The sequence below is a fragment of the Arctopsyche grandis genome, chromosome 11, assembly GCF_051622035.1.
Source record: "Arctopsyche grandis isolate Sample6627 chromosome 11, ASM5162203v2, whole genome shotgun sequence".
In the NCBI taxonomy this organism is placed as follows: Eukaryota; Metazoa; Arthropoda; class Insecta; order Trichoptera; family Hydropsychidae; genus Arctopsyche; species Arctopsyche grandis.
The window spans coordinates 1798977-1820824 of record NC_135365.1 but is presented as its reverse complement, the minus strand read 5'-3'; the positions used below and the strand labels follow the sequence as shown (position 1 = coordinate 1820824).

General features: G+C 36.3%; 4 protein-coding genes and 1 long non-coding RNA gene across 6 annotated transcripts in view; all 5 read right to left on the bottom strand.

The window, feature by feature from the left end:
• LOC143919146 (uncharacterized) overlaps positions 1–21848 on the bottom strand; it is a 1208594-nt gene that overhangs the window by 74553 nt on the left and 1112193 nt on the right. The window lies entirely within an intron of this gene.
• On the bottom strand, positions 2762–4738 carry LOC143918935 (uncharacterized). The gene is made up of 2 exons (XM_077441056.1): positions 4536–4738; positions 2762–4450 (listed from the first exon to the last, which is right to left on the bottom strand). The coding sequence occupies exons 1-2, from the start codon at positions 4647–4649 to the stop codon at positions 3071–3073; spliced, it is 1494 nt and encodes a 497-aa protein (XP_077297182.1). The 5' UTR covers positions 4650–4738; the 3' UTR covers positions 2762–3070.
• LOC143918880 (uncharacterized) lies at positions 7747–10128 on the bottom strand. 2 transcript variants are annotated; one of them, XR_013261159.1, is made up of 3 exons: positions 9935–10082; positions 8182–9852; positions 7748–8103 (listed from the first exon to the last, which is right to left on the bottom strand). XR_013261159.1 is itself a non-coding variant. In XM_077440970.1 (2 exons), exons 1-2 carry the CDS (start codon positions 10046–10048, stop codon positions 8812–8814), a joined length of 1155 nt encoding a protein of 384 aa, XP_077297096.1. In that variant the 5' UTR covers positions 10049–10128; the 3' UTR covers positions 7747–8811. The 2 variants fall into 2 exon arrangements, 1 of the variants encoding a protein (XP_077297096.1); XM_077440970.1 differs by having other exon boundaries at positions 7747–9852; positions 9935–10128.
• On the bottom strand, positions 13197–15467 carry LOC143919157 (uncharacterized). Its single transcript, XR_013261191.1, has 2 exons — positions 15290–15467; positions 13197–15210 (listed from the first exon to the last, which is right to left on the bottom strand). It is a non-coding gene; the product is annotated as an uncharacterized LOC143919157 (long non-coding RNA).
• LOC143919105 (uncharacterized) lies at positions 18841–21469 on the bottom strand. The gene is made up of 2 exons (XM_077441294.1): positions 21299–21469; positions 18841–21219 (listed from the first exon to the last, which is right to left on the bottom strand). Exons 1-2 carry the CDS (start codon positions 21452–21454, stop codon positions 20023–20025), a joined length of 1353 nt encoding a protein of 450 aa, XP_077297420.1. The 5' UTR covers positions 21455–21469; the 3' UTR covers positions 18841–20022.

The window sequence follows — 21848 nt, the reverse complement described above, 5'->3', positions numbered from 1 at the left end:
CGCGAATGCTTTTCCGCGTATTCCGAAGTGCTTCCATTTTGGACACGACAAAAATAAACAATGGACACGGGAAAAGAAACAAAATGGCGACCAAAAATCACAACAACAACAGAAAAATGCTAATTACGACCAACCTAGATTAGACGACGTTGACAGACCAGCTCTGGAAGAAATCCGGCTCTTTCGAAGGACCAAATGTACAGACTCCAGGGATGTTCAACTCGAGAGCACCCCGGAAGTCGGTTTCTTAGAAGCTCGTGGTAAGCGTGGGCGGGACTGGTCTCCTCCAAGGGATCTACAGGTCGTCGTCTGCGGTCTGGTCTCTGCTGATGTCTATCTCTCTCTCTCTCTCTCGTACAGTGTGCGTAAGGGAGTGTGATACAGGACAAAGGCGGGAAATTATATAATAATGATAACAGGTTGTAATTCTGTTTGTATGGTGACTGTATTTTATATATGTATAAATACAGAGAATAAGCAGGGGGGGGGGGGAGAGTCCGTCGTGAAATTAGCGCGCACGTGTTCGAGAGGTTATGATAACCTCACTCCTCACGTGACTACGTGATCTGACTTCGACGAAGAAAGACCAGGATTTCCTCACTTCTCACCGGACGTATACTGAAGCTGTACTTCCAGTATCGTCTGCCGATCCAGGCTGAGCTGATCGGGACTCGGTGGTGGGAACAAACTCGGTAGCGAACAGAGATGTTCACTCGACCGACGCGGAAAACGAATAGGAGGCGGGGACGCGCGCTCGGCGCCGATCTCCCTCCAAAACGGCTCCTTTGGTCGTAACGCCACGAAAGCTGACCATGAAGACTTGGTCGGAACAGATGTAATAAGAATAGAGGGGCCCTTACGAATAAATAATTGTTGTCAATTTTACGCGGTATGTCTCTATAAATACGTTACATCGCACGGAATACAATCGGATCAATTTACTTATAAAAAAATGTATCCCATGTTGTTTGTTTGTTTTTTAATGTATTGTGCAATTTTTACCGATGCTTGTCCATCTTGCGAGTAATATAAACAAACAGAGAAGTTTTTATCGGACATACGTTGAGCACCAAGCGTTTAATGGTCCGTACGCACCAAACCAACGACGATTTTGGGCCAACTTTTAAAACCAGTAGCGTACAAAATATCGAAATAAAAATTAAATAAAAAAATTGAAATTAAATATCAAAATTAAGCTAACGAGCGAGATTGAGCTAAAATTAGATCATCGTTGATGTTTTGAATTACAATAATGTTTTGAATTACGACGATGCGCATTACAACCAGAGAAATATTATAATTACGAGCGAAAAAAACCTTGTTATTGTTTCTTATAAGTCGTCACGATACACTAATGTGTTTCGCCGTCGATGAAATATTTAACAAAAAAAATGTCGGTGATTTGTCAAAGGGTTTTTTTTCTTTCGTCGAAATAAAATTAATAATCACACATTATCCGATAAATTTTACCTCTGAGATGGATTTAATTATTTGATTTATTTCGACGAGAGAAACAATTGAAGACATTATCCGATAAAATTTACCTCTGAAATGATTTAATTAATTGATTTATTTCGACGAGAGAAACAATTGAAGACAAAAAAATTTCCTTTGATAAACCGACAACGTGTCGGCTTGAAACCATCACTCGGTCACCCATACTAACACATGATATATTCTCAGTAACTGCGCATTACGGGGAAGTAAAAATAATAATTCTTTGATTTTTTTTTTCGATTTTAGTGCGTATCTACGTAAGTCAAAACATCTTCGACAAACAAAAGTCGAGGATTACCTGTATGTGATTGTTGATGATCTAATTTTAGGTCAATCTCGAAAATTTATTTAAATTGGGCATGTTCTGTTTTAATTATATGCATCAACTGGCTTGACATTTCCTTAATGCCTACGTCTACACTACCGATATCTGCACCCGATATTTTTGAATTTTCCATATCCAGTTGCCATATTGCAACCTATAGCTGCTATTTAGGAACTGGTTATGGAATAGCCAGTGACATCTATTTTATAAATTTGACACTATTATTACAATGTACATATGCACTTCATTCCACTATTAAGGTCTGTTCAACAGGTATCCGGCCGTACGAAAAGTATTCTTTGGTAAATTTTGTATGGGTATATTCATATCAACCGTCACGTTTACGCCATGGCAGGCTTACAGCAGTACCCGACATTTCATGTTCATACCTTACAGCAACATCCGTCAACGTATCGTATCCGTTTTTTTGGCCATCGTGGAAATATTGTGGCGGCTCGCTATTCGACATGGTCGAGTTTGGTCACCTTCCTGCGAGTGGGGACCAACTCGATTGTGTTCGAAGTTAGCTACTCACTCTGCCTTCAGCTGTCATAAATAAAACACGTGCATTCACATGCCAGTCGTCTCATTCGTTCATCCCCCATAATATTATTAACACGCGAATTACGTGCCATGAGTCTGCCGCTTTGCTGTTTTGGACCAATTGACAGCTGTTCAATCTTTCGACATGGTTTTGGCGCAAATATTTAAAAAAAAATTGTCCATCATCCACAAGCTCCTTATACAGTGTCCAAAACTCTCCTTCGGTTTTTCTATTTTTTAACATTGGATGCACATCAAAACGCCTCCGTGCTTTTTATTGCCTTCTTCATGAAAACATGATCAGTGTAAAATCAGAATAAAATAAAACCTCCAAATTTTTAAATGTAAAAAATGTAAAACTTGCCAACTGGAAAATAAAAAGAAGACATATTTTTTAAAAATATTTAATTTTATTGATAAATCATAATAAGGACACAGTATATAACATTTTAAATACATAAGTATGTTGAATAAAATTATCTCAATTAAAACCAATTCATAAAAATTATTACATTTAAAATAAATAAAATACGATACCCAAACAATAGTTCTGTGTATTCAATAATCAATTATAATTTCTCTTCAAATTATTTAAATAAACTGCAATAAGAAGAAATGACATGTAAGGGGGGGGGGGGTGGCAAAAACATTATTGCACGTATTCGGCTAAAATTTAAAATTACTAACATTATAATGAGGTTGTTATTATTCTATTTTATGAGTTTTTTTATGACGGATGAGTATATATTTGTAGATGAAAGATTTTGAACACATGTCGCATTTGTGCGGTTTTATCCCAGTATGCAATTTTTTATGTTCCCAGAGGTGAGATTTACCATAAAATGATTTCAAACAAATTTCACATTCGTATGGTTTTATCCCAGTATGCTTATTTTTATGTGACTCCAAGTTAGATTTTTGACTAAATGATTTGAGACAAATTTCACATTTGTGTGATTTTATCCCAGTATGCATTTTCGTATGTGCCCCGAGTTTAAATTTAAGAGCAAACGATTTTAAACAAATTTCACACTTGTAAGGCTTTTCCCCGGTGTGACATCGTAAATGTATCACAAGGTCGTATTTTTGAATAAATGATTTTAAACAAATGTCACACTTATATGGTTTTATCCCAGTATGCAGTTTTTTATGTGCCCCGAGGTCACATTTACGAGGAAAAGATTTTAAACAAATTTCACACTCGTAAGGCTTTTCTCCCATGTGAGATCTTGAATGTGACACGAGATCATATTTATGAATAAATGATTTCAAACAAATGTCGCATTTGTGTGGTTTTATCCCGGTATGCAATTTTTCATGTGCAACGAGGTTAGATTTTTGAATATATGATTTTGAACAAATTTCACACTTGTAAGGCTTTTCCCCCGTGTGTGATCTTAAATGTAACACAAGTCTATTTTTATGAACAAATGATTTCGAACAAATGTCACATTTGTGTGGTTTCATTCCAGTGTGCATTTTTTTATGTGTCTCAAGGCTAGATTTTTGAGCAAATGATTTTGAACAAAATTCACACACGAAAGGCTTTTCCCCCGTGTGAGATCTTAAATGTAACACAAGTCTATTTTTTTGAATAAATGATCTTGAACAAATATCACATTTGTGTGGTTTTATCCCAGTATGCAATTTTTGATGTGCCTTCAGGTCGGAATTACGAAAAAAAGATTTTAAACAAATTTCACACTTGTAAGGTTTCTCCCCCGTGTGAGATCTTAAATGTATCACCAGTTTATATTTTTGAAGAAATGATTTTAAACAAACGTCACATTTGAAAAGCTTCTTCCCGGAATGTGATCTTTTGTGTAAAACAAGTTCAGATTCACTGGGAAATGGCTTTGAAAAAATTTCACTATTCTTTTGGTGAATTGTCGGTAAAGAAGGCTCATTGTCCCATACTACATCTTCCAACAAAATTTCTTCAGTCTTGATCTTCAAACTATCACCTAACCTCAGCTGAGCCGTTTCGTTCCTTCGAAAACAAGCCTCTCGAAAGCTGATCAACAATTCCAGATTGGTCTTACACGAAAGACAAACCGTGTCCGGTAAACCGTCGCCTCTTTCAACCTGCAGATGAAAAAGTAAGATTAAACGGTGAGAAGAGATAACCAATAGAGTCCACAATAATTGTAACCTGTAACCAGCAACCGACCTGAATTTGACAGCAGGTTTGAATGCGTTGCTCCAGACCCTCTGGATGAGGATCACCGAAGATCGAGACGGAAGACTCAACCGGAGCTGATCCAAGACAAAGCCTGCACTCCATCGTCCCCGTATTTAAGTCTGACAGCAACCAGATCAACTGGGCTACGCCTTGCTATTTCTTAGTGACATCTTCTGTCTAAATTTCGTACTAGTTATACCAACATTCAAGTAACAGGGCAACTGCTCAAAATAGTAATCTAAATAATAATTCCTCAAAATTCAAAATAATAATTCCTCGCATATGCAATTCCTCAAAAGACAGTGGCAACCAGGGCTGACGAGAGGGGTACATAATATACAATTAATAGATAAGATTTTCATTTAACCTATCCCAATATCGAATTAGCGATACATACATTTATTACAATGCCTGCGACAGTGGCTTCGACAGAAAGGAGTTTTAGTAAACTAAAAATTAACAAGTAATATAAATTTTGATTATGTAATAACAGACCATACTAACGCTAAATTAATGAAAAATTCAACTTAAGTTTTTCTATCTGTAATTATTATTAATAGTTAAGTTGTTCATAATATAATAGGTTACTGGTCTAGACAGATTAAGGTCTGTTCATACCTATCCAGCAAGACCCGTATCCTGCAGGTGCGGATAGTATTCTTTGGTACATTATATGGACGTATTCATACTCAATTCGCGCTTGCGAATTTACGCATTCATGCGCGTCCATATATATTTTTTTTTTTTTTATTTATTATTGTTAGAAATCAATATACACTCGTCATTACAGATTGCTCCAATGCGACGGGTGTACGTTAACGAAATACAGAATACATAAACAATCAGAAATACAGTAATACATATACAATCAGAATATATAGCATATAATAATTAATCAGAAATAATAATCATAGAGACATCTATGGGTTATTTTTAGTTTTTTTTTTGTACAATTTTTATACATATAATAAATACGAAATTATAGAGTTGTCTATAGAGATATCTGTAGATTTCAGATTACTGTGCATACTTTTTACAAATTATACACAGGCAGATTTTTGTGACAACAGGAATAGATCTAATACCAATTTTCAGGAACCGTTTCAGCAATGATCAGATAAAATTGGCAAACTCTGATAGAGAAACGATCAATTTGGAGTCACAAAACCCCCAAATCTAACCAGCAGATTTGGCGAGGACTCGAACCTTTGATCTCAGTGGTACTAAATATATACGCTACCATTAAGCCAAACTGCTGGCTTAATGTACTAAAGAATACTGTCCGTACTTGCAGGATTCGGGTCGTGCTGGATATGTATGAACAGACCTTTAATGGTTTTAGATAAAGAAAAATTAATTTGAAACAAACATTAATAAGAATTAAAATAAATGATAAATAAAAACCACGAAATTTGAATTGTGTTTTAAATGCAGTGGTTCTTTTTATAATACGATATTTATTGCGAAGTTGTCAATGTGGGACATTAATAATATAAAAAAATAGTCCTGTTCGTTTTGTTGTAATTTTATTTTAAAATGTTTAATTTGGTGAACGGATTATTGCGCAAATTGCGATCGCGGGCCCGACAATCGTTGCCACAAAAATCGCGAATACGGAATATACGACACTCGAGTTCTCGTTGAATGAGACGACTGGCATGTTGATGCATGTGCTTTTATTATGGAAGCCGAAGGCGGAGTGAGTAGCAACTCTGAAACAAGGGCGAGTTGGTCCCAACTCGAAAGGAAGGTGACCGAACTCGACCATGTCATATAGCGAGCCGCCACAAAATTATATTTTAGTCAAGTTGAATGAGAGTGAAATTCAAATACCAACTTAAGATTATGTTATAGATTGATTTACGATTTAATAATTAATATTACGTACTGTGGTGGCTCGCTATACGACATGGTCGAGTTTGGTCACCTTCCTGCGAGTGGGGACCAACTCGACGTGTGTTCAGAGTAGCTACCTCACTCTGCCTTCAGCTGTCATAAATAAAACACGTGCATCAACATGGCAGTCATCTCATTCGTTCATCCCCCATCGTACTATGAAAATAAAGTTTTTTATTTATTTGCAATTTCTAATATCGGCTTACCGACTCTTTGCCTACGCTTTTATATAAAAATCTTGAATGTATCTCGGTCTGCATTGTCAGTAGAACTGCTGGGTCGCAGGTTGTCCATAATATACATAGAGGGTAGTAATGATGATAAACAAGCTATTTCGTAGTAACAGCAGATTAGGGTTGTTGGTTATCAATAATATGGAGAAGGTCAATGATGCAAACTTGATTGTTGCGAGAGTGGGACTTCAGATACGACTCATTTGATTTGGTACTGTTACGTATACTAAAAAGATACGCCGAGTAGTTGCAATCGGATTAGGCAAGGTAGCATCCCAGAGACCGTGCGACCGTGATAATTGGTTTCGAGGATTATCTGCAAACTAAGTGCTGTCGCATTTAGCGGCGATAGCGATACTCGGTCCCGTGGAGTTCTCAGTAGTGACCCATATACCGTGGGACCGAATGTCGTGGGAATACATATCCGAATACGTGACTATACAATAGGTCAACAGATTAGACGTCGAAGATGTCCTGAGAGATCTACCCCTTATAAGGCGGTACTTAGGCGATATCAGGTCATTCTGGACTGAGCACTGCCAGTGCGTGTATCTCCTTAATCATCAATAAATGCTGTGAAACGACTTTGGCCTTTTACTTGGATCCCCCACCCACCCCTACGCAGCAGTACTTATATTGTTACATCCATACGTACTACCCGAGTCAATTCACTGTATAACATATACATATAAAGGATGAAGTCCCTATCACCGCCAAACATTTTATATCATATTCCGATACTTGGGGCGGTCAGAATATCCACGTTATTCTTGGTTATCTATTAAACTTGGTTCAATCAAACAATTTAGATGTGATTGAAGACAAGTTTTTAGAAAGCGGCCACACTGCCATTTCAAAGGAAAAAAAGATTTGACTACCATTTGTCGGAATAAAATAATACCTCCAGAACTCTATCTGTGGTATAAAAGCTTGCCCAACTTCAAAGTTCATGATTTTCGAAAAAATTGGTTTTCTGAAAACACGGATTTTCGGTAGCAAGATTTCTGTCGCTTCACCGATGTGTAAAAGTTGTTAGCTGTGAAATGAAAATAAAAAGAAGACATTTTTTTTAAACAATCAATTTTATTGATAAATCACAATAAGGACTCGATATAACGAACCAGTTTAAAATTTAACATTTTATGTACATATGCAAGTATTTAATTTACAATTATCATTTCTCGTAAAATTAATCAAATAAATTGCAATGAGAAGAAATTTCAAGCGAGGGGGGCGTCAGGAACATCATTGCACAAGTTAAGGGTTGAGGACAACCCTCTACCATTATAATAGTTTCAGAGCTGTACCAACGTGGGTGCTTTCTAATAGATGACTCATTGCGACAGATCAATACTCTATTAAGAAAATAGAGTCAGAACAATCATAAAGTGGAAGATATGGTAGACGGCCTGAAGTGTATCATCTACCTGATCATAAATGTAAAGTGCACTCCAATCAGCAGATAGCAATACATTGGTGAGATCATTAAAAATCCACTCACTTACCACTTTCATAAAACAGCTGGTGAGAATTCATATACAGGAGGAAAAATTATCATCACGAACAATATCAAAGTTTAACGGGGGATGATAGGGGTCAGATCGAGCCAGCTCAACTACATTAGTGATTGGAATAGCATCAATATGATGATCCACCAAAATGTAATCAAGGATTTGACAAAAATTGTTAGACATTGTGTTGATCTGATTTACATAGGTTAAAAAAAATAAATAAGTAATTCAATATCAGCTTTAATATTGGGTTTGAAGTCTGTCATAATAATTATATTTATAGAGAGGGGGAATTGTTCATGAGGTTTTCAAAAAGCAGATTAATACTTATATAATATAAATCAAGTGCAAAATAAACAACACAGAAAGTGGCAACGCCTAGTAACAACTTCCACCCATATATCCTCAACAATAGTTTCTAGGAAGTATAGTATAAGCGTTTGCATTGAGAAGAAAACCACCAGAATGAGGGGTTAAGGATTCGGTCAAGAGTCTCCTCCGATGTCTCACTTATTATGAATGAACTATCAGAGCCACCCTGCAAGCATATTTGTGAATTTTTGATAGCAAGCCCCAGCAAAGGAAAGACATCGGTATTAAATTTTGGACACAAATAATGATATATTACATTTCATGAGTTTTTTTATGTTGTACAAGGCGATATTTGTTGATGAACGATGTTAAACACACGTTACATTTGTGTGGTGTGATGCCAGTATGTATTTTTTTATGAAACGAGAGACTAGATTGATGAGAAAATGATTTTAAACAAATGTCACATTTGTATGGTTTTATCTCAACATGCAATAATTTATGTGTCTCGAGGTAATATTTGCTAGTAAATGATTTTAAACAAATGTCACATTTGTGTGGTTTTATTCGAGTATGCACTTTTTTATGTGTCTTGAGGCGATATTTGTGAGTAAATGATTTTAAACAAATTTCACACTTATAAGGCTTTTCCCCCGTGTGAGTTCTCATATGCATCACGAGGTGGTGTTTTTGAGAAAATGATTTTAAACAGATGTCACATTTGTGTGGTTTTATCCCAGTATGAAATTTATGATGTATATCGAGTTCACATTTTCGAGTAAATGATTTTAAACAAATTTGACACTTGTAAGGCTTTTCCCCCGTGTGAGATCTCAAATGTGGCACAAGATGATGTTTTTGAGAAAATGGTTTTAGACAGATGTCACATTTGTATGGTTTTATCCCAGTATGCGATTTTTTATGTGCCCACAGGCCAGAATTTTTTGAAAACGATTTTAAACAAATGTTACACGTGTAAGGCTTTTCCCCCGTGTGGGATCTTAAATGTATCAGAAGTCTATATTTTCGAATAAATGATTTGAAACAAATGTCACATTTGAACGGCTTTTCTCCAGTATGTGATCTTTTTTGTAAAACAAGTTTAGATTCACTGGGAAATGTCTTTGAACTAATTTCACAATTCTTTTGGTGAATTGTCGGTAATGAAGGCTTGTCGTCCCATATTACATCTTCCAACAAAATTTCTTCAGTCTTGATCTTCAAGCAATCATTCAACCTCAGTTGAGACGTTTCGTTGCTTCGAATACAAGCCTTTCGAAAGCTGATTAACGATTCCAAATTGGTCTTACACGAAAGACACACCGTGTCCGGCAACCCGTCGCCTCTTTTAACCTGCAGGTGAAAAAGTAGGATTAAGAGAAGAATTAACCAATTGGGTCCACAACAATATTGTAACCTGTAACCAGCAACTAACATAAATTTGACAGCAGGTCCGTATGCGTTGCTCCAGACGCTCTGGATGAGGATCGCCGAAGATGGAGACGGAAGTCTCGGCCGGAGCTAATCCAAGACAAAGCCTACACTCCATCGTTTCTGTATTCAACTCAAGCCAGCGACAGACTCTCCCCAATTACATGCATCAACTGGCATGTCATTATTTTTAGTGACATCTATTGTATAAATTTTATACTAATTATATCAATTTTTTTATAAAACTTGTGATAAACCTGATGAAATATCATCGCATGGATTATGGCATATTAAATTATTCAATAAAAAAAAATATTAAAAGTCACATAACAAATGAAATTAATAGGCAAAATTCATTAGTAAGAATATAGCACAACTTGTACTACCCCGAATCGAGGTCGAGGATCTCACCTTGACTATAACCGGGCTCAGATCTAGGGGGTAGCAAACTGGGCATTTGCCCAGGGGCGGCGGATTTGAGGGGCAGCAATAATTGGCATAAAGAAAAAATAAAATTAATACTATGGGGGATGAACGAATGAGACGACTGGCATGTTGAATGCACGTGTTTTATTTATGACAGCTGAAGGCAGAGTGAGTAGCGGCTCTCCGAACCCAGCCGAGTTGGTCCCCACTCGCAGGAAGGCAACCAAACTCGACCATGTCGTATAAGCGAGCCGCCAAAATACAAACTGTAGCGGCTTTACGACGTGGTCGAGTTTCGGTTATCATCCTGCGAGTTGGGACGAGCTCGGCCACATTCAAAAGTTGCTACACGACTTCCTCTTCGACTGCCATAATAAACACAAGTGCATCAACATGCCAGTCGTCTCATTCGCCCAACCCCCATAAAAGAAATAAAAAATTATAAAGCACAAACGTATCGTGATGCACATTTTCAACGCTCCGCAGGTACATAGGATGTTCGTTGACCCTTCAATAATATTGAAAAATTGGTGTAGGCCAGGGGTACCTAAACTTCTTGATAAACTTCCGTGGTTATATTCAGTGGCGGACTGGGATTGAAATCAGTGCACGCCAGGATTTAATGGGGGACCACCCAGGGTAAAACAAAATTTGTCCCTCCCCCCATATAAGAATATTTTCTTCTTTCCATCACGCTAAAAATCAAGGGTAAAAAATAAATAAAATTTTCAAAAATGGGAATTAACAAATTTAGGTACAAGAAAAATGGCAAAAGCAAAATAGATCCATAAATCACATTGTATATTTCGTTTTAACCCTTGTCCTAGGTAAATAGAATGCATCAGAAAGAATGCGGCATAAAAGTGGCTTTTACTTTTAATTTTTTTCCAAAAAATCTTTTTTATATCGGAATAAAAATGGATAATATTCTTTGTATACACCTTATTGAGTTATAAAAAAATGAAAAAAATCGAGTTATTTTTGAAAAAATATTATACCAAAAGCGAAAAAAGCGCCGCAGGCAAAAATTTTTTTCCAAAAATCTTCACATGGTCAGCAAAAATCGACCATCAAACCGAGTCACTAAAAAACTATCAATTAACTTCATTTATACCGACAGTCTTTTCACTTTACCTATCCTATATTTCTATATATGTACATGGATGTGTCTAGATTAGGAATAGATTTTATATTCTGAAACTGTTTAAATTTGTATACTTAAATCTTACTATATCGTCGAAGTATAATCAAATGTTATTTTGAAAGTATGAAGTAAATTTAAATCGCTGGTTGATGATGAATCGTCCTATCAAAATTGTTCTAAGCAATTCAGTTTATATTATTCACGGAAATTTGTTTATTCCCATTTTTATTTCAGTAGGAAGTTGTTACATATGTAGGTATTGGTATATACATAATATTGAGGTTGGAAATGGGCCCGGCAAAAGGGCCCACGCAAATGTTGAAACTTACATTTCGAGTCTAATAAAAAAAGTTAACCGATCCTTGGGTTGTTAAAGCAGGTATTAGTTGTTTGTGAATATCGTAAGAAATTTCTTTTGTTGAAATACCTAAAGTGCAATATCCTATAAATTTTTACACACGTGAAATAGTTAAAATTTATTTAATTTTACTGAGGGCCCATATTTTCTAACAAATAGTGGGGCCCACATGCCATCGGGCATGTTCGCTTGTATGGCCAGTCCGCCACTGGTTATATTTATATTGTAACGTAGAGATTAGGTGAGTGGCGCTCGTGGACCGATGGTTTACTAGCGCAGATCACCTGAACTCTCGTTTCCGCCAAAATGGCCTCTACGAATAAATGAGCCGTATGCAACGGCCAATGGGATCGCCTGACCCATCGACCAATAGCTGTTGAGCCCAAATGGGTATAAATATGGGGCGCTCTCGGCCTGGAAACCATTCCGACCTGGAGCGCCGACGAGAGCTGGAAGCCCTCCTCTTCACTTCCACGCAACAATATTATATCTTAAAGGAATATACCTATTAACTGATGATACTTAATAAAGACTTAAATTATTGACAATTTAATTTTAATTTCGATCTAATTGTTATCTGATATTATTTTTCGGCCCGCCGCTCATTTTGAATTTCTAATGTCACCCTTCACCCAAAAAGTTTGCCCAGGCCTTGATATACATACGTAGATGTTAGCGATGATGATAAACGAGCTATGTCGTAGTAAGAGCAGATTCGGGTTGTCGGTTATCAAGAATATGGAGAAGATCTGTGATGATAAGCAAACTTGGTTGTGGCGAGAGCGTGTTCAAATATGAATCATTTGCTTCACTAACATTGAGAAGTGATTTTGTAATTATATTCTTATGTTACATTTACATCCATACTCACTACCCGAGTCAATTCACTGTGTAATTTTACATAACAATTTCACTGTATAACATATACATATAAAAATGAAGTCCGTGTCGCCGCCAAACATTTTATATTATATTCCGATACTTGGGGTGGTTAGAATATTCATGAAGCTGCCGTATTATTAAACTTGATTCAATCAAACAATTTAGATGTGATTGAAGACAAGTTTTTAAAAAGCGGCCACACTACCATTTCAAAGGAAAAAAAGATTTGACGACCATGTGTCGGAATAAAATAATACCTCCAGAACTCTATCTGTGGTATAAAAGCTTGCCCACCTTCAAAGTTCTTGATTTTCGAAAAAATCGTTTTGAAAAAATCTGTGTTTTCGAAAAAAGTTTTCTGAAAACACAGATTTTCGGTAGCAAGATTTCTGTCGCTTCACCGATATGTAAAAATTGTTAGCTGTGAAATGAAAATAAAAAGAAGACATTTTTTTTAAATAATCAATTTTATTGATAAATCACAATAAGGACTCGATATAAAGAACCAGTTTAAAATTTAACATTTTATGTACATATGCAGGTATTTAATTTACAATTATCATTTCTCGTAAAATTAATTAAATAAATTGCAATGAGAAGAAATTTCATGCGAGGGGGGCGTCAGAAACATCATTGCACAAGTTAAGGGTTGAGGACAACCCTCTACCATTATAATAGTTTAATAATATATAATAGTTTCAGAGCTGTACCAACGTGAGTGCTTTCTAATAGATGACTCATTGCGACAGATCAATACTCCATTAAGAAAATAGAGTCAGAACAATCATAAAGTAGAAGATATGGTAGACGGCTTGAAGTGTATCATCTACCTGATCATAAATGTAAAGTGCACTCCAATCAGCAGATAGCAATACATTGGTGAGATCATTAAAAATCCACCCACTTACCACTTTCATAAAACAGCTGGTGAGAATTCATATACAGGAGGAAAAATTATCATCACGAACAATATCAAAGTTTAACGGGGGATGATAGGGGTCAGATCGAGCCAGCTCAACTACATTAGTGATTGGAATAGCATCAATATGATGATCCACCAAAATGTAATCAAGGATTTGACAAAAATTGTTAGACATTGTGTTGATCTGATTTACATAGGTTAAAAAAAATAAATAAGTAATTCAATATCAGCTTTAATATTGGGTTTGAGGTCTGTCATAATAATTATATTTATAGAGAGGGGGAATTGTTCATGAGGTTTTCAAAAAGCAGATTAATACTTATATAATATAAATCAAGTGCAAAATAAACAACACAGAAAGTGGCAACGCCTAGTAACAACTTCCACCCATATATCCTCAACAATAGTTTCTAGGAAGTATAATATAAGCGTTTGCATTGAGAAGAAAACCACCAGAATGAGGGGTTAAGGATTCGGTCAAGAGTCTCCTCCGATGTCTCACTTATTATGAATGAACTATCAGAGCCACCCTGCAAGAATATTTGTGAATTTTTGATAGCAAGCCCCAGCAAAGGAAAGACATCGGTATTAAATTTTGGACACAAATAATGATATATTACATTTCATGAGTTTTTTTATGTTGCTCAAGGCGATATTTGTTGATGAACGATAATTTGTTTTATCTCAACATGCAATAATTTATGTGTCTCGAGGTAATATTTGCGAGTAAATGATTTTAAACAAATGTCACATTTGTGTGGTTTTATTCGAGTATGCACTTTTTTATGTGTCTTGAGGCGATATTTGTTAGTAAATGATTTTAAACAAATTTCACACTTATAAGGCTTTTCACCCGTGTGAGTTCTCATATGTATCACGAGGAGGTGTTTTTGAGAAAATGATTTTAAACAGATGTCACATTTGTGTGGTTTTATCCCAGTATGAAATTTATGATGTATATCGAGTTCACATTTTCGAGTAAATGATTTTAAACAAATTATACACTTGTAAGGCTTATCCCCCGTGTGAGATCTTATATGTAACACAAGTTCATTTTTTTGATTAAATGATTTTAGACAAATATCACATTTGTGTGGTTTTATCCCTGTATGCAATTTTTTATGGGCCACGACGCAAGATTTACGAGAAAACGATTTTAAACAAATTTCACATTTATAAGGCTTTTCTCCAGTGTGAGATCTTGAATGTATCAACAGTTTAGATTTCTGAATAAATGATTTTAAACAAATGTCACATTTGAACAGCTTTTCTCCAGGATGTGATCTTTTGTGTGAAACAAGTTCAGATTCACTGGGAAATGGCTTTAAACAAATTTCACTATTCTTTCGTTGAATTGTCGGTAATGAAGGCTCATCGTCCCATATTACATCTTCCAACAAAACCTCTTCAGTTTTGATCTTCAAGCAATCACCTAACCTCAATTGAGACGTTTCGTTGCTTCGAAGCCTTTCGAAAGCTGATTAACAATTCCAAATAGGTTTTACACGAACGACACACCGTGTCCGGCAACCCGTCACCTCTATTAACCTGCAGATGAAAAAGTAGGATTAGAGAAGAGTTAACCAATTGGGTCCACAATAATTGAAACCTGTAACCAGCAACCGACCTGAATTTGACAGCAGGTCCGAATGCATTGCTCCAGCTCTGGATGAGGATCGAGACGGAAGACTCGGCCGGAGTTGATCCAAGACAAAGCCTGCACTCCATCATCCCTGCATTTAACTCTGAAAGCAACCGGATCGACTAGGCTTTGCCTCGCTATTCTTTAGTGACATTTCATGTCTAAATTTGGTACTACTTATACCAATATGGGGATCTAGTCTTGTTGTGAAGGTCTTCTTCACCACCAGTCCGCCATGTATTATAGACAGGTTCGTCTGTGTTCGATATTAAATACAGCTATGTTCAATATGGTATTTATTTGGTAGTAACACGTATACACAAGTATGATTAATTGTTGGCAAAAGTTTGTCGTTCAGCGGTCTCTGGATATGGTAGAGTGTCGCTGGCTCGGCATTCAGCTATGTACGGAAGGTCTCTGGATACGGCAGTGTGTTGCTGGCTCGTCCGGCTGGTTGATCTTCCAAGTCCGCGTAGTGTAGTGGTGGCTGGTCAGGAGCTGTATGTTGACTGGTCTGCTGCTGTGTGTCGACGCTTGCTGCTCTGGGTCGACTGGCGTTGTTTGGGTTGTACCTCCTTTTATAGTGTTTCTGGAATGCTTGGTGGAAGTGGTTATTGACGCGTACGAGAGGAATTTTGTTTTCGTCGAGGCGTCGAATTTTCTGGAATGCTTGATGGAAGTGGTTATTGACGCGTACGAGAGGAATTTTGTTTTCGTCGAGGCGTCGAATTTTCTGGAATGCTTGGCGCCTCTCCGCTCGATGTATTTTAATGGTGGCGGCGTGTTTCGACCGGTTTGGTTCCACTCGACTGGTAGGGGCGTTCCGCCTGAGTTTAATATAACGACTGCAGGTGCATGTCATCTGGGTTTCGGGAATGTAGTTTGTTGTTGCGGAATATTCTCGAAGGTTTCGATGACGATGACGACGACGAGATTCCTACACCAACATTCAGGTAACTGGGCAACTCCTCACTAACAACTCTTATCAAACTACATAGGTAATTCCTCGCATATGCAATTCCTCAATAGCTGAAGACAGTGGCAACCACGGCTGACGAGAGGGGGCTAAGAATATGCAAATAATCGGGGCCCAGTTTCAGAAAGGTCCCGGTCGTAATATTCGATATAATATAATATATGTATGTATGAATGCGTTGTGGCGGCTATACGACATGGTCGAGTTTCGGTCACCATCCTACGATTTGGAACCAACTCGGCCATGTTGGCCTGTTGCTACTTTACTTCCTTCCCACCCATCACATTCGTCGTGCCTTAAGAGAGCTGGACACCAGCGCCTTGTCCATACAAACGTATTACACTTTTCCCTTCCTCAATTATGGCACTAGAGAAATTATTTTTTAATATGCTATGGATATCCACCATAGACATGTTTCTGTGGTTTTATTTTTTTGATTAGTTATTTTTTATAGGAGCTAGGAGCCATCTATAAAATCGCCTATAAAACATCTATAAAATCGCCTCTTTTTTACACCCACGAAAAGAGTCCAGCGTGCTTATTTAACGGTTGATTTTTAAAAAAATACGAGCACACAAACATAGAAAATATCTTTCTCATACCGATGATGAATTTTTTTAAAAATTGGTCCAGTTTCGGAGGAGAAAACTGGAGAATACGAAACCTCGATTTTGTCGATTTAAAATACGTATTATCTGGTCGAAGCGCAACTGTCGCATTCGTCTTCTGCTCCCTTTCCAGTACTTTTAGATTCGTTCACTTTTTTCGCTTCCTTTCTGGCGTTGCTTCGTAAATTATTCAGTTTTTTAATCACGACATCTTTGTTAGCAGAATGCGCTATTTATTTTTATTTATTTAGTAATTTGTTATACGCCGCATCTCTTTTATCACGATTGTGGTAGTCCTTGTCCTTAATTCGCCAAAGGCAAGGAGAATCTCGATCAATATTGATAAATTCTTCCAATACGTCTATGGGGGATGAACGAATGAGACGACTGGCATGTTAATGCACGTGTTTTATTTATGACAGCTGAAGGCAGAGTGAGTAGCCGCTCTCCGAACCCAGCCGAGTTGGTCTCTACTCGCAGGAAGGTAACCAAACTCGACCATGTCGTATAGTGAGCCACCACACGTCCTTCGACATGATAATTGTCGAAGAAATTCAAGAACGACACACACAGATCAGCGAAAGCCGGATGACTTAATAAGTCAGCGAATGCGCTTCGACCTGACGGTGAATGTTCCTACACACGCTACGGTCTGCGTCAACATCAGTCGCCTCTCCGACGGTCGACCTCTCCGATATTCCACAGCGTCTGTAGCGCCCTTAAGTTCACATTTTATTTTACAGATTACACGTTGCAGTTCTTTATAGTTTATACGACACTTTATTGTAATATAACTTCAACATGAAATGTATCTTACGGAGCGGTTCAAATACATAAAAAGTACCTGTACGAATATCGTTGACAATAGTGGCTACTATATTATAAGGTAAACGGACTACTAGTTATATGTGAACCAGTCACAGGACAACCGGTCGCTATTGCTATTCACTATTCACTATTGTTAATTTCTTGTTTTAATCATGATTTATCCATTAATATTCATGGATACGAATTCGTTTAAAAACTCATTTAGCAAAATTATTTTACACAATTAATTTTCTAGATATTATTAAACGTTCCACTAACCTTTCTGGGGAAATAATAGAACGGAGATGTGATTTTATCAAGGAGATGTGATATTGGAAGTGTGACATAGATAAATTAGGAAAAATACTTATTAAACCATTTGTGTATGAATATTTAAGGGGTCACAATTATTTAAATTTTTTAGTGTGTTGAAAAACTGTTAATTTATTATGCAACTTTAAACCAGGCCTGGGTAAGCTGCGGCCCGATACGAATTTTTGTGCGGCCCACCAAATTCTTGATTACACTGTTCGACAAATGACGACTTTTAAAATGTTTCAGAGACGGGATATGACTTTTCTTATAGATCTATGCCCAGTGAACACGAATCTGGTAATAAAAAGTGTTGATTGGCTCGAGATTCGGAGATATATGTTTTTTAAATCGCGCGATTTTTCTATATCTTGGTGTTGTTCGGTCGATTTCTCAAAATCTGTTAATTTTCTGTTCAAAATGAATATTGGAATCTAGAGTCGGGTATTTTATCTTTCATTTGTAGTACTTTTCAGCTTTCAAATCTCTCTAAGTAGTCGTCCAGTTCAAATCAAAAGTCAAAATTACGTATTTTCACTTGTGATTTTTTCCCACTGTTAATACTATATTATATTGAGTATTTTCTATTGAAACATGTTTATTAGGATAATGTTCTGGCCACACTATTTTTTGATTTCGTTTAAAAGGGTTAATTGGATGTGTGGTGAATTTTAAACCGGTAAAATTGTGACCAAAAACTTCGTATTAGTAGAGCACAAATTTGTGTTGTGTGCGCTGCATCATGTGCGTCATTGTATACAACGATATAGTGGTCACAAACTTTTTTCAATGTGTTTTTAAATAATGTTGTAATGAAATAATTAGAAGGATTTGAATTTAATAATATATTTATTGAATACGAATATGTATAGCGTAAAAATAAGTATCAGTACATTTTAAGCACCCGAATAAAAATAAAAATAGACATGGAAAGTAAAAACAAAAATCAAAATGAAATTAAATATGAAAATAATGAACATTTCAAAGATATTTTAAGTACTTTGTACCTACTTAAAATATATAATGCTTTCGAAACAAAAATATTTTTTAGATTTTTGTTTTTATTTTTTATTTATTTATCATGATTGAAAACGCACGTGTTTGGTCTTCACCACAACCACCTCATGACAGTGAATTCGACGTATCGTAATCGGTTAAGGACCAAGTGCTTCAAGAAGAGTTTGAAAAGAGATTTCAGCGGTTTAATATAATCGAGTCAATGGTCTTCTCTTTCTACCAATCCTGTTACTTGCCAAATAAATATAAAGGAAATGGCTGTATACATTTTATTTTTATTTACATACATATTTTCACATACATATATACAAATATACCAGGAAGGCTCAACAGGTTAACCCCAAATGCGCCTTCCTGGTCCACATAATTATTACATAGATACATGTAAATCTAAATATCTGACATCTATGGTCAGTATACATATATTACAAACATCGTATTAATACGATAAATAACGATGAATAACTTTCATGTAACACTACGAATTTTATATTCGATAAACAACCACAGAGACATCTATGGTGAGCAATATGGCGAAACCTAAGATATAAAAATAACTAAAGGTTCGCAAAAGAAAATTGAGAAGGAAACGCCAATTTTACAGGAATCGTTTCAATGAAAATCAGAAAAATTGGCAAATTCTGATAAGAAACGATCGACCTAGACAAATCAAGGTCTGGCCAACAGCGAGACTGAATCGAACTCGTAACATCAAGTACGAAATAATTCAACATTCACCACTAGACCACGCTGCTGGTTAGATTGCAGAGCTTTCTCAAGTAAGGACAGAACTGGAGCTAGAGATTTTGGACCTTCAGAATGATATTATGCTAAAATCCTTTATTTTATTCCAGCATGCAATTTGTTATGTGACCCAAGGTTAGATTTTCGAGAAAATGATTTTAAACAAATTTCACACTTGTAAGGTTTTTTCCCCTGCGTGAGATTTTAAATGTAACAAAAGTTTATTTTTATGAACAAATGTGACATTTGTGTGGTTATTTTCCAGTATGCAACTTTTTATGTTTATTGAGGCCAAATTTACGAGAAAATGATTTTAAACACACTACGCATTTGTGTGGTTTTATCCCAGTATGCGATTTTTTATGTGACTTGAGGCTAGATTTTAGAGAAAATGATTTTAAACACACTTCGCATTTGTGTGGTTTTATCCCAGTATGCAATTTTTCATGTGACACCAGGTTAGATTTATGAATAAATGATTTTGAACAGATGTCACATTTGTGTGGTTTTACCCCACTATGCAATTTTTCATGTGACACGAGGTTAAATTTTTTAATAAATGTTTTTGAACAAATTTCACACTTGTAAGGCTTTTCCCCCGTGTGAGATCTTAAATGTAACACAAGTTTATTTTTATGAACAAATGATTTTGAACAAATGTCACATTTGTGTGGTTTTATCTCAGTATGCAATAGTTTATGTGACCTGAGGCTAGAATAATGAGAAAATGATTTTAAACAAATTTCACATTCGTGTAGTTTTATCCCAGTATGCAATATTTTATGTGACCCTAGGCTAGATTTAAGAAAATATGATTTAAAACAAATTTCACATTTGTGTGGTTTTATCCCAGTATGCCATTTTTCATGAGTCACGAGGCTAGATTTTTTAGAATATGATTTTAAACAAATTTCACACTTGTAAGGCTTTTCCCCCGTGTGAGATCTTATATGTAACACAAGTTCATATTTATGAATAAATGATTTTAAACAAGTGTCACATTTGAATGACTTTTCTCCAGTATGTGATCTTTTGTGTGAAATAAGTTGATTTTTACGAATAAATGATTTTAAACAAACGTCACATTTGTATGGTTTTATCCCAGTATGCAAATTTTTATGTGACTCGAGGCTAGGTTTACGAGAAAATGATTTTAAGCAAATGTCACATTTGAACGGCTTTTCTTTAGTATGTAAAACAAGTTTTGATTCACTGGGAAATGGTTTTGAACAAATTTCATTACTCTCTTGGTGAATTGTCGGTACTGAGGGCTCATCGTTCCATATATCTTCCAACAAAACTTCTTCTGTCTTGATCTTCAAACTGCCACCTAACCTCAGTTGAGACGTTTCGTTGCTTCGAAAACAAGCCTTTCGAAAGCTGATTAACAATTCCAGATTGGTCTTACACGAAAGACACACCGTGTCCGGCAACCCGTCGCCTCTTTTAACCTGCAGGTGAAAAAGTAGGATTAAGAGAAGAGTTAACCAATTGGGTCCACACAATTGTAACCTGTGATAAGCAACCGACTTGAATTTGACAGCAGGTCCGAATGCGTTGCTCCAGACGCTCTGGATGGGGATCCCCGAAGATGGAGGCGGAAGAGTCGGCCGGAGCTGATCCAAGACAAAGCCTGCACTCCATCGTCCCTGCATTTAACTCTGACAGCAACAGCAAATTAGACATCTGTTGTTGAAATTTGGTACTAGTTATACCAACTTTCAGGTAACTGGGCAACTTCTCACTGACACTCGTACCAAACTAGTTGCCCATAGGCAATCCCTAGTAAGCTGAAGATAGTGGCAACCAGGTCTGACGACAGGAAGCAAAGAATATGCAAATAATCGGGATAAATAATCATTTACCAGATTCAGAAAGGTCTCGGTCGTAATATTCGATAAAATATATTTCTATTAGAAAGTTATAAATATATAGTTTGAAATTCGTTATATACAAAAACTGGGCGCATTTTCGTTTACCTAATTTTTTTAAATTAGGTAAATGAAATCCTAACTCAATAAAATAGAGATTGTAATATTTTTCGTCTGACTAAGTGCAGATTGTAGAAAAAAGTGTCCAA

Bases quoted from the DNA above. Each gene is read 5' to 3' on its own strand.
- LOC143918935 (XM_077441056.1), bottom strand. From the start codon at position 4,649: ATGGAGTGCAGGCTTTGTCTTGGATCAGCTCCGGTTGAGTCTTCCGTC. The intron at 4,451-4,535 runs GTCGGTTGCTGG...TTTCATCTGCAG, and splicing joins AAACCTGCTGTCAAATTCAG to GTTGAAAGAGGCGACGGTTT.
- LOC143918880 (XM_077440970.1), bottom strand. From the start codon at position 10,048: ATGGAGTGTAGGCTTTGTCTTGGATTAGCTCCGGCCGAGACTTCCGTC. The intron at 9,853-9,934 runs GTTAGTTGCTGG...TTTCACCTGCAG, and splicing joins GGACCTGCTGTCAAATTTAT to GTTAAAAGAGGCGACGGGTT.
- LOC143919105 (XM_077441294.1), bottom strand. From the start codon at position 21,454: ATGTCTAATTTGCTGTTGCTGTCAGAGTTAAATGCAGGGACGATGGAG. The intron at 21,220-21,298 runs GTCGGTTGCTTA...TTTCACCTGCAG, and splicing joins GGACCTGCTGTCAAATTCAA to GTTAAAAGAGGCGACGGGTT.